At 38.2% G+C, this 13,177-nt stretch overlaps 1 protein-coding gene across 1 annotated transcript in view; it reads right to left on the minus strand.

The window, feature by feature from the left end:
- LOC124717105 (double-strand break repair protein MRE11) overlaps positions 1-13,177 on the minus strand; it is a 138,624-nt gene that overhangs the window by 111,603 nt on the left and 13,844 nt on the right. The window contains exon 4 of the mRNA XM_047243815.1: positions 12,393-12,583. Within this exon, the coding sequence (XP_047099771.1) occupies positions 12,393-12,583 (191 nt within the window). The remainder of the gene's footprint in view (positions 1-12,392; positions 12,584-13,177) is intronic.

Here is a 13,177-nt window from a genome sequence, read left to right on the forward strand (position 1 = left end):
AATTAAATTTTTAGCCAATCGTTTTGAAGAGGCCGCAATATCATGGGGAAAAGGCACCAGTAACACATGTAAAACATACCAAGAGTTTGTTAGAGCATTCTTAAGCCAATACTGGTCCACAAGAACAGAAAACAGTATGAAAAACAGAAATATTTGAAGCTAGGAGCTCTGAAGACAAAGGCTGCGATACTTGCAAGGAGTTCTTTCACCACTACTGCGAAAAAAACCCATATTTAAATGATCCTTTACGTGAATCTGACCTAGTAGAAATAATAGTTCTTAAGTTTCCAGTGTCTGTGCAGTAGAAACTAATTCATGTCAACAAGAGTGAAGTTAAAAACCTCCTGTATATATTAGAAAGCTGGATGCACTTCCAGGCAACAGATAAGTGCCAGAAGGCTGGTGTAAAAACACGTGCCGTGCAGACTGCCGCAACCACCATGACTCAAACAGGAATAGCATGTCAAACAATAATAGCGAGCAAGGGAGAAGGGAGAAAAACAGACCTCACAATAGTAACTGTAGTCCATCTAGAAGGGGAAGAGGTTTTAGGGGAGGAAATAACCATAATGGCAGCAGGGAATATTGTAGTAATAATGATCAATTTTAAGGCAGAGTTCGTACTCTGGGAAAGAAATCAAGGGGAGTCGGAAAATGTGAAGGTGCTTCGGACCTGGTCCAATTGCGAACAGCCAAAATAAGTGGACCACCAATGAAATTCTTGATATATCAGGAGAGGGATAACAGTAAAGATGCACTTATGCAAGAGGATAGGCCAGAAGTAGAGCAAAAGTACCAACCAGCTGTAGAAATTGAAGTTCAAAACATTAAGACAGTTGTGATTCTGGACTCGGGTAACAAAGTTAGTGCAGCTTCAAGTGACTTTTACGAGAGACTAAAGAAAAATAAGCAAGTACCAGAGTTACCTGTACAAGGAATAATGGTAGTTACTGCCTGTGGGGCCCGAAGCAAAGTTATAAAGAAGCAGATTTCATTAGAATTTACACGGCAGGAAAAGACATTCACAGTTAATGACATGCCTGTGTGTCAATTTAATGCTGGTAGCAGATTGATTAACTCCTAATAGAGCAATGCTAGATTTTGCTGAAGATGTAATGAAAATGAAAGAGGAACAAGAGGGAAAATAAAATTTGTTGGGAACCAGGGACCAAAGCGTGATGAAAGTAATGCCAGAATACGAATACTCATGGAAAAGATATGTTGGGACCTCAAACTGAGAGAAACCCTTAGTTTACTTACAAGAGTAGAGTCACAGGAGGAAATAAGCATCGAGATTAGGATCAGAGAAAAGATCACAAGCATTAAAGGTTTAACTGGGCAATAAGCCTACGAGTTAAAACACATTACTACAGCACAAAAGAGCATTGAAAGAAACCAAGGGGCATGAAGGACAATGAGTATTGTTTTCAAGTAAAGCCACATGACCCCTTTAGGTTTGTGCCCTATTCCATTCCACTGGCAAAAATGGAAGCTGTGGACAAAGAAATTAAAAAGATGATTGAATGGAAAGTAATAGAGTGCTCCCAAAGTAATTACAGTAGCCCTCTCGCCACTGTAACAAAGAAGGATAACTCAGAATTACGCTAAATACCAGGGCACTGAACACACTAATACAGCCACAAATGGATTGGCCTGAAGTGTTTGAGGAATTGGTGCAGAAGTTTAATGGCGTCAAGATATTGACAAGCACAGACTTGACTGCCAGCTTCTGGGAAAACACCTCTAGCTCGGAATGTAAAAAATATACAGCATTTGCATATGGAGGAAGAAGTTATCATTTCAGAGTGTTGCCATTTGGTCTGAAAATACCATGAGCCTTCATATGCATGTTGGACAAAGTGCTAGGAGAACAGCTACTAGACAAAATCACAGTATACATAGATGACATTCTGATTACTGCCAAAAGTTGGAAGGAACATAATGAAATATTGAAACAGGTGCTCGATAAATTTGAGAAGAGTAATATTAGTGCCACCCTAGACAAGTCCAAATCTGGAAAAGACGAAATTAAACTTTTAGCGCATGTCATTTCAGCAGAAAGCCTCAAGCCTGACCCTGACAAACCTGAAGCCATTAGAAATTTCCCACAGCCTAAGACCAAAAACCAGATTACAGCATTTTTAGGGCTCACCAGATTCTATCGCAAATCTGTGAACAATCAGGCACTCAATGCTCAGGCATTGCTGGAATTAACTAAGAAAAATGCCACTTAGGTGTGGACTATAGAGTGTGGGGAAGAGCTTCAAAAGATCAAAGACGAATTACGTAACAGTATCGTGTTAGCCCACCCAAATTTAAATGAGCCATTCAGCATTTTTGCAGACAGTTCAGAATACAGTTTGGGGCTCATCTTTACAAGCTTATTAAAAATAATGGGAAAAAAGAAAAGAAGACCATATGTTTTGCCAGTAGAGTATTAAATAAATGGGAAAGAAAATACTCTGTCACAGAAAAGGAGGCTTTGGCAGTAGTCTTTGCATTCGAGAAATTTAGATATTATGTCATGGGCAGAAAGGCTTAGGTTTACACAGATCATAAAGCATTATCTTTCCTTATGGATTTCAGAGAGAGCCATTACAGATTGACCAGATGGGTCATTGCTCTCCAGGAGTATGATTATGCTATCAAGTACCTTCCTGGAGAAAAAACAGTGACAAGACATCTTATCTAGGTTACCTGTTGGAATGGATAAAGTGGACTTTAATGGTTCAGGGCACAAGGAGGTATCAATTATGTACTTCACACAAGTAAAGAATGAGAACATAATTCGAGTCATCCTACAAAACCTAAGAAGGGAACAAAATAAGGATGAGGATATTAAGCTTATCAAGGCAGAATGGAGTAGGAATACTAACAGTAAAATCAGGAAATATTATATGATATGTAAAGGTATCTTATAGAGGAGAGCAGATCCTGACCAAATGCAGTGGAAGGTCTATTGGCCGAAACAGTGTATCAGTAACCTAATTTGGTCTATATACTACACGTATGCACACTTTGGTGCGAAAAAATGGGCAGGTAATATAAAGGAAAGCTGCAACTTCAGCAATATTGAAAAGAAGGTCATGGCAGTACTGAAAACATGGACTGATATGGCTCCCTTCCAACATCACGAGGAGGATATAAATATCTATTTGTGGTGGTGTATATGTTGTCAAAGCATGTGAAATTGTATCCGTTGAGAAAGGTCACTAGTAAGTCGGTAACAGACAAAATAAAGAATGACTATGTTACCAAGGTAGGGAAACCTGAGAGAATCATTAGCGATAACAGAAAGCAGTTCACTTCAGTATACTAGATACGAATGTTGAATGACTTAACATATAAAACCCATTTACATTTCAAAGCACCATCCTCAATCCAACATGAGCAAGAGATTGAAGAGAGAGCTCAATAGATGTTTTAGAACCTACTGTGCTAAGAAACGTTATACGTTGGTAGCATATGTGGAAGAGTTTGAAAGAATAATCAATGAGTTGCCTCACTCTACCACAGAACTACCTCCACAGGAACTGATGACAGGGGAGAAGGTGCCCAGTATTATCGAGCAAATAATTAGCTTTCCACCCAGAGATGAATTATCCACTCAAGAGAAAAGAGACATGGCATTAAAGAGCATAACGATAAGGTGGCTAAACATAAGAGTAAACATGATCAGCAAATCAGACAGGTATCGTACCAACTTGACGAACTGGTGCTACCTAAATCCAAACCTAGGTCCTCAAAAATCAATTCAGACACCAAGAAGTTCCATGAAACATATGAGGGGCTGTACAGGATAATTAGATTGGCTCACCCTGGTGTTGTGGAGGTGGTCAACCCAAAGACAGAGCATAGGATTGTATAACATTGTTGATATCAAACAGTTTCAACAGAAACAGAGAAATCTTAGGGGGTCAACAGCACTCTGCATTGCCAGGTAGCTGATGCCTACCAGGTACCCGAGTTAACCAACAGATTACTTCCTTTCTTTCCACACTGTTAGTTCTTCCCTCTTCATCATTCTGAACTATAAACTCTCATCAAGCTTATCTTTATTTATTTATTTACTTACTTATTTTCTGTCCATATAGCAAAAAGTTTTCAGACATTGTCAGGAAAATTTAGATTACATTACACATATACAGTAAAATATTTACGTTCTTTCATAACAACATATGGATCAGACACATGTCTGTAGACATTATTTTTCAAAAGGGCACTACAAGTATATTCCTCTACAGTGTAACACAATTTAGCTTATATTTATAATAGTACAGTACACATAATACAGTGTATAATTACATTCTTTCATATCACTGATAGATTGGAGACATTGTCTATATACACTGTTTTCCAAGATGGCACTACAACTTAATTCCTCTATAGAGTAACAACACTTCTCTATTAATAACTGTTTCAGTCTACTCTTTAGCATATTTTGATTTACTTTCTTGAGTTCACAACAAGATAGTGCATTGTAGAAAACTGCCCCCATTCTGTGTGGGCTGTGGTTCGTTGTCTTTTTATTGGTCACAATTCTATGAAAAATTTCCCTTCCCCATGTATCATAGTTGTGTACATTACTGTTCCTCATATTAAATTCAGGATTTTGTTTCACGAACATGATTGTCTGCAGTATATACGTGGAGTACACCATAAGAATGTTATATTTTCTAAAGATGTCCCTACAAGGCTCTCTCTTCTTTACCTTGGCTACCATTCTTACTGCCTTTTTTGTAATCTAAAAAGTCTTATCTATATGAACTGCTGATGCCCCACCCCATATCTCAATACCAAAATATATTTGCCTTAAAGTATCATGGTCCAAGAAGGCTCCGTTTCAGTAGACACACATTTCTACTGATTTTCTTGCAAATATTATCTACATGTTCTTTCCATGATAAGTGTTCATCAACAATGATGCCCAAAAATTTATGTGAATTTGCATATGCAAGACCCAATGGGAATGTAAATACAGTATCAGTTATGGCAGAATTATAACTGTGGATGAACTTCATTATTACCATTTTGTCTTTATTTACAAGAAGCTTGTTTGCTGTAAGGTATGCGGACAGAGTATTGAAACTGATCTCAGTACTGTTAGCTGCAGACTGCATATCACTGCCACGGCTGATGAAGGATATGTCATCGGCATAGCTTACAACCATGCAATTTTGGGGTTCAAATAAGTTATTTACATATAAAAGGAACAGAAAAGGCCCTAGTATGCTTCCTTGAGGCACGCCACATTGAAGTGTCCTGAAGTTTGGTTTCCTGTCTTTCAAATAGGAGGTAAGTAGTTTCAAGGCTAGTCCTCTCAACCCATACTCTTCTAGCTTACACAGAAGAATGGTATGATTCACAGTATCAAAGGCTTTACTCATATCTAGGAAAGTGCCTGTTACCTTGTCACTTTTGTCCAGCTTATTTAATATTTCATGTATAAAAGATGCTACTACTGTTGTAGTAGATCTCCCTTTTCTAAATCCATGTTGTAGGTTGTTTAACAGATTGTGTTTGGTGAAATATGATTCAACTTGATTTAGTATTACTCTCTCTCTAACAATTTGCCCGGTTCTGAGGTTAATGATACTGGCCTGTAGTTTTTAGTGTCAGTTTTTAATCCCCTTTTATGCACTGGTATAATTTCAGTAATTTTCAAAAGGTCAGGGAATACTCCATTTCCGAGGGAGGTATTTATCCAGAAAGCCATAGCAGAAAACAAACATGTGATAAATGAACAAACACACATCAGCACAGGCTCCCTACTACACTTAATAAAGGAAATGATAACATAAAACAAAAAAAGCTCTTCCCCACACCATCTGGAGACACACACACACACACACACACACACACACACACGAACAGATCACAGATACTTCAATAATTACACTCAAAAGTTTGGCAATAACATTCGATCTTTGGCAAAAACATTTGACAGTCGGCAACAGAAACCAAAATATTGCATTGAAACAAGCCTTCAGTTCATAGTGCTGTGGAATGTGGGAAAAAAATCGCAAATTGGCATTCATAAGAAAATGCAACAGGAGCGTAATATGTAAGAAATAGTCCACGCAACCTGTAAGTACAGTTCAAAACATTACTACTTAATAGGAAATACCAACCACCAGAACTGTTTATAACCTATAGGCACAGTGACAAAAATGTAAATTAAATAGCTAACATACGTACATATTCCAGGCCACTGAGGTGCCTTGCAGAAAATAAAGGCAAAACGCGTATGGCACTAAAATTGTGTTTTATTCAGTTGCTGTCAGACGGTCCATAAGTAAAAATTATCAGTATACCATGATCTGGCATAAATTTTAACTATTTCTAGGTGGAATGAGCTGCTAGGAATCCTATTAAGTACATCTGAAGCAAAACAATTTTATCAGTGAATTTACCTTTATCAGCACTCTTCTTTTATTGTGATAGCTTTCCAGAAATCTCTAGGCTTCTATGGATCTCACATTTGCTAAAACATGTCATCAGTCATGCTACAAGGGAAATTGCAGAAAGGAAACTCATCAGTCTTAAGAACTCCATTCTATGGTAAATTCAGCAAGTCCATTACATAACCAGTTACTTTGAAATGACAAGAGCATATTCTAACATTTGCAACATCATTCACAACATCTTTTCTACAGAATTTCAATGACCAAATCTTTTGCAAATTTGCTTTTTCAGTCCCTCTTGCATTAGGACAGTCAGGGGTTTCACTAATTCATCCCTGCATTCCTTTAGCAGTTTAGTTGAAATGTCATCCCAGCCACAAGACATTTTTGGTCGAAGTGCTGATATGATTGCTAGGACATCCCTCGCAGTAATGCCGTGGATATAAAAGTACTGGCTAGATTTTCCAAGACTAAAATTTTGTGGCTTGACATGAACTTCATTTGTACCAACTGTACTGATCTTTCGTATAAATTTCTCACGCATTTCTTTTGGGTCATTTATTTCTTCACCATTTTCTTTTAATGTTATGTTACTGTGTTCATAGGAAATCTGTTTCCCACTTTCTTTATGCATTATTTTACACGCAGTTTTACTGATACAGCTAGAGTTCCTTATTTCAGAGGTATATTCCTGTGTTTTTAGGTCAGTCAAGGACTCTGTATGTTTTTCTGAGTAGTTTATATTTTGTTGAGAAATATTGTAGTTTAGTATCTCTAAAAAGTATATAGCAATCTTCCATTTTCTCCCACAGTTCAATAATTTCAGAAGGGAGATTCTCGGCTTTGTGGTTTATAACTAAAGGACAGGTTTCATTTAAAGTGTTACTGAATAACTTATAGAAATATTCCCATTTTTCATTCACTTCAGTTGCATTGTACACTGGTTCCCATTTTTCATTCCCTAGTGCCATCTTAAATTTAGAATAATTAAATTTTTTTAATATATAACTGTATCACTTTCAGTTTCATCTATGTTTGTTGTTGTTGTTGTGGTCTTCAGTCCTGAGACTGGTTTGATGCAGCTCTCCATGCTACTCTATCCTGTGCAAGCTTCTTCATCTCCCAGTACTTACTGCAACCTACATCCTTCTGAATCTGCTTAGTGTATTCATCTCTTGGTCTCCCTCTACAATTTTTACCCTCCACGCTGCCCTCCAATGCTAAATTTGTGATTCCTTGATGCCTCAAAACATGTCCTACCAATCGATCCCTTCTTCTAGTCAAGTTGTGCCACAAACTTCTCCCCAATCCTATTCAATACCTCCTCATTAGTTACGTGATCTACCCACCTTATCTTCAGCATTCTTCTGTAGCACCACATTTCGAAAGCTTCTATTCTCTTCTTGTCCAAACTAGTTATCGTCCATGTTTCACTTCCATACATGGCTACACTCCATACAAATACTTTCAGAAACGACTTCCTGACACTTAAATCTATGCTCGATGTTAACAAATTTCTCCTCTTCGGAAACGCTATCCTTGCCATTGCCAGTCTACATTTTATATCCTCTCTACTTCGACCAACATCAGTTATTTCACTCCCTAAATAGCAAAACTCCTTTACTACTTTAAGTGTCTCATTTCCTAATCTAATTCCCTCAGGATCACCCAATTTAATTTGATTACATTCCATTATCCTCCATCTATGTTCCCTACATCAATTTCCATAGTAAGAGCTCTGTGATCACAAATGTAGTTTTCTAAGGTGTTTACATTTACTTTCACTTTTCCTACATTTGTGAGAACATGGTCAATACATGTCTTCGTATTTGCAGTGACTCTTGTAGGTTCTGAGTTCATTTGTTTAAAGTTAAAACACTGCAATACATCCATATAGTGCGAATAGTTAACACTATTATTTAATGAGTCTATGTTGATGTCTCCAACAAGCAACAAGTGTTTTTTATACGCTGCTGTCCCCTCCAGCAAGTCCTCTAGGCAATTTAGAAACTCTTCTGTGTTACTTCCAGGTGATCTATACGGTGCTGCTATAATAAGGCTGTTGTTTCCATACTTCAGGTTTACCGCTGCAACCTCAAATACCATTTCAGTACTCAGATCATCTATCCATATAATTTTTTCACATTTTACATCATTTCTACTATAAATGCCTACCCCACCACTTTTGTGTGTCTTTCTGCAGTACAAGTTTATAAGTTTGTAATTTTTTTTTGCTTGTAACCATATGCTCTATCCTTCTTCTCTATTAAAGATAAAAAGAAGAAAAAAAGAGACAAAAATGGGTTAAATGAAACAAAAGATGTACTAATTAAATAGTTAAGCAACCCATCATAGACTATACTCATGTATAACAAAAGATAACAGCAACATAAAGTTTACAAAACAAGTACAGAGCCCAGGTTACAAGACCTAAAATCATCGTCTATACAGGCATGTTACCCACACAGCTAATGGACACAAGACATCAATCTCATATACGACACAGTCAATATTAAGTACTGAGGTACAAATACATAAAGCACACGAGAAATTACATGTTTGAGCAGCAAAGTCCATAATAAGCTATGAGCGAATTAAAGCAACAGGATTTGTTTCACTGCCTTTCTCCGTCATCATGAGCTAGGGTATCTTCAGTAACTTGAAGTGATAATGAGCTGAACACAGCATTATTTTGCTATTCCTTTCTCCCTAACATCTTAGGTTGAAGCTTTTACTGTGTTAGAGGATGACTGGCCCATCTAGTTATCATCTTCATTACCTGCCAGTCTTCTTTTCTGGACTTGCCTCCTAATGGCTGTCCACATCTGATATTGTTTTTTAATGGTCTGCCTTGATTCACTTGCTCCATTGTACCAGTCAGAGTAGTGATGTGTGTTCATATAAGAAAGACTATGAGGGAGTGTATGTAATCTTATGTTGTGTTGTATGCTGTCCTCATGTGTCATCTAGCCACAATCGTCTCATACAGTCAATGTATAGGTGCTGACAACCACGATGATCAGAGTCGTAAAAATGCAAAAACAACGGGAGCTGCAAACAGGGAAATCCACTGACACATGTGGCTATGACAGACAGTAGACGGTTGTGGCCCGGTGCCTGGAAATGAGCATCTCAAGAACGGCTCAGCTGCGAGCTGATCAGCTGTTCGCATGCTACTGCTGTGGACATCTACAGAAAGTGGTCGAAAGATAGCGAAAGTCCAAGTAAACAGGTGACAGACATATACGCCTTTTCACACGATGAAGAGGTTGGAGACGCAGCCACTCTGTAAAGTAGATCTGTGGCAGATCTGACAGCCATGTGTTTTGGTGCACACCATCGAGTACACATTACTGAATATAGAGCTCTGCAGCAGACAATGCTGTGTCTTTACAAGCTGACCCAACAAAATCATCATCAATTACAAATTAAGCAGTGCAGAATTATAGAGATTGGACCACAGAAATATGTTGCCTGGTCAGATGAATCTCGTTTCTTCTAACAGCAGGTCAATGATCGTGCCCAGATAAGCCATCATGCAGGCAAATGGTTGCTCAAAACTAGTACCGTGTCACAAACGCAGACTGGTCAGGGCAATAAAATGCTATAGAGCACTTACACCTTGGCTTGTGCAACACCTGTGGTAATAACTGAAGGCACAATCACAACCATCGACTATGTGAACATTACTGCAGACCACATGCAATCTTTCACACTTGACTTCTTCAGTGGAATAATTGTGTCACAAGCTACAGAGGTTTCAGGAACACTATAATTAACTCATACTGATGTCTTGGCCCCAAAACTCATCTGATCTGAACTGGAGGGAACGCATCTGGGACTCTATCGGGTATCACCTCCGTGTCCACACGTCGCCTACTTGTAATTTACAGGAACTGCATGACCTGTGCATACACATCTTGTGCCTCATATCAACAGAAACATACCAAGAACTTGTCAAATCCATGCCATGCTCAATAGCTTCTGTACTACATTCACCAGGTGGGTTGACACTGTTTTAAGCAGATGGTGATAATGTTCTTGGTTGATCGGGGTGTATACAAGGGTTTGCTGAAAAGTAATGCCTCCAAATTTTTCGTGTGAAAACTCAAAGCTTTTTAAATGAAATTAACATTATGAACATCTACGCCTTTAACTTCCTGTATGCATATTTGCGGCACTCTGCCACTATAGGTCTCTGAACTGTAGCGCACAATGTAGCAGTATGTACTGTAACTATGACAATATGAGTACTGTCTCTGGCTGCTGAGGCCGGATTGTGCGTGAATTGTGCATCTGTGAATGTGTGTGGTATCTACTACAGAAGAACCCCTTTTGGCTGAAAGCTTAATTTATAGCAGCTTTTCTGTCGTTACTGACTGCAACTCAGTGTCTCCTCTATATGGGAGTAACAATCTATCCTTTCCATAATATCAAGTACCATGAATCTTTCACAGGGGTCAAAGGCAGTCTCAGGTTGACGGGTTGCCAGCTTGCCCCCTCCTGAAGCAGCGACTCTGCATTCTACCTACAGTCAGGCAAGAAGTCAATTCATGAGTTGAGTGCCATAGACTTCATTCTTTTACCATATGTGTACATTTAGGAACTGTATATCTTAATTCAGAATTGTTTATAGGGAACCATTTCCAACACGTGTGATACTAGGAAGAAAGGAAACTTCACCTTTCCATCTCATACATTTAAACTATTTCAACATCTCCATACATTTAAACTATTTCAACATCTCTTAGTATATACCAAATGACATCCTTGTGGAAATATGTGATTATTCAGTTGCAGCATTTTTAAATGAGGGTAACGTTACCTATGTAAAGTAATGTGTCAAGCTCGTAATGATGACTGTAAATAAAAATCAATTTACTTTTTAATACTTTATGTGTGTAAATTGTATTATTTGTATTGATGAGTCTAACACACAACAATAATTATGTGTAATAGAATTCATCTTGTGTAAAAGGAATCTTACTTTGAAAGTAACACTTCTCAAACCAGCATTCGCAATATTTTTCTGCGACCTTTTATAAATGTAGATAGTTGTGATGTCACAGTAATTGAAAGCTGTTTACTATTACTAAGTATTGCTTAGTCTTCATCCTAAAGCATTTAACCCATTTTGTTCTCAGCAGACACGTGTGTGCGCACTGTATTTAGTTGTTGTAAATGGCACGTTTTCTATGCAGCTACAGTGTGATTTCAGTGTTATTCTATCATTTATGTTTTATTACTGCAGTAGTGGGCTAAAGTAAAACTCTTTGTTAGCGTATCAGTGGGTGGCACAATGAGGGAGGGCAAAGGGTCTATCGTGCACAGGGCACCACTTGCAGAGAGACACCAAATGGTTTCCAAGACAAACAAGATTTTCGGCAAAATTTCAATAGTTATTTTCATTGATTTCCGGGAAATATATTAAAGCAAATTCTATGCATTTTATTACTACATGTGTTCCTGGAGGAGGAGGAGGAGGAGGAGGAGGAGGAAGGGGAGTGCACCAATAAAATTTAATGTCATACCCTAGGCCCCAAGGAGGAGGGAGGAGGCAGGCAGCGTGCGTGGGCAGGGGAGGTGGGGGGTGGAGACAATGTCGGGACAGGGACAAGTGCCCGGGGCTCTGGGTCCCAGTTATGTTGGCTGCATCACTGGTTCTTACCAATCAACATTACAAAAATTTACCTGAAAACTAAAACAATGAAAAATTTCCCGGGTTTTTCCCAAATGAAAAAATTCTCGCGATTTTACCAATTTTCCCAGAGTGTTATGTGCCCTGTAATAAAATTATGATCAATTTTTATTCCTTCACACACACTCACACACACACACACACACACACACACACACACACACACACACACAAAATACTGAAATATAGTTCTGCAATAGGCACAGAGTGATATGAAATGTAACTAGTATAACTTTGCGTATAACTAAAAACAGAAAACAAAGCTATAAGGCCACATAGTAATGACTCACCTTGCCATCACGAAAAATCCTGGAAAGTCTCTCATCTTTGATGTGGCTCAGGCCATAGAGAGCGAGATGGGACTGGCCCTTCCTTAATAGCAGAGGTGTAATGGACACTTCTTTCAAGTCACTCCACTTTCCAAAATAATTCACCAACCCTGACACACTTAGCAGATCCAGAGAACTGATCCATCCGTGACCTGTGTGAAGAGGAGTTGTGAGAATGTATACTGCAACTAAATGGAGGGAGGGGGGACACAACACAGCAAAATTAGGATGTAAACGTACTGCACATAAAAACTAAAATAATGTGTGATGTCACCCTAAGATTAAATATTCAAATTAATTAATTTCATTCATTCACAAATACAATGTGTTCCATGAAGTCCACTACAAAGGAGAGCCTTCGGGGTATGTAGTGACTAAAGTTATATATTAACATCCAAAAGTGCTCACGGCTGTAAAGTGTACCGACAACAAATTATGATTAGTGCAAACGGCTGAAGTGCACACACAGCATCGGCAGCTGAATCTCTGACTCTAATGATTTGTTTTGGTAGAAGTTACAAATTAATACATTTATTTTCGATGTGGTGAGTGCCAAAATAACTTTTTCTAATCTGGTTATTACGTACTTTGAGTATGGTTACCAATTTTTATATTTATTTGCTGAATGGAAAAAAACTATATGTGCTGAAAGATAGACCTATAGCAAAGCCCAAGGCCTAGTTAAGACTGGAATGTGACAATGTGATTGACAGTTGGCAAAGCCAACGAATATGAATAGAAGGAAA

The sequence above is a fragment of the Schistocerca piceifrons genome, chromosome 9 (assembly GCF_021461385.2).
Source record: "Schistocerca piceifrons isolate TAMUIC-IGC-003096 chromosome 9, iqSchPice1.1, whole genome shotgun sequence".
Classification (NCBI taxonomy): domain Eukaryota; kingdom Metazoa; phylum Arthropoda; class Insecta; order Orthoptera; family Acrididae; genus Schistocerca; species Schistocerca piceifrons.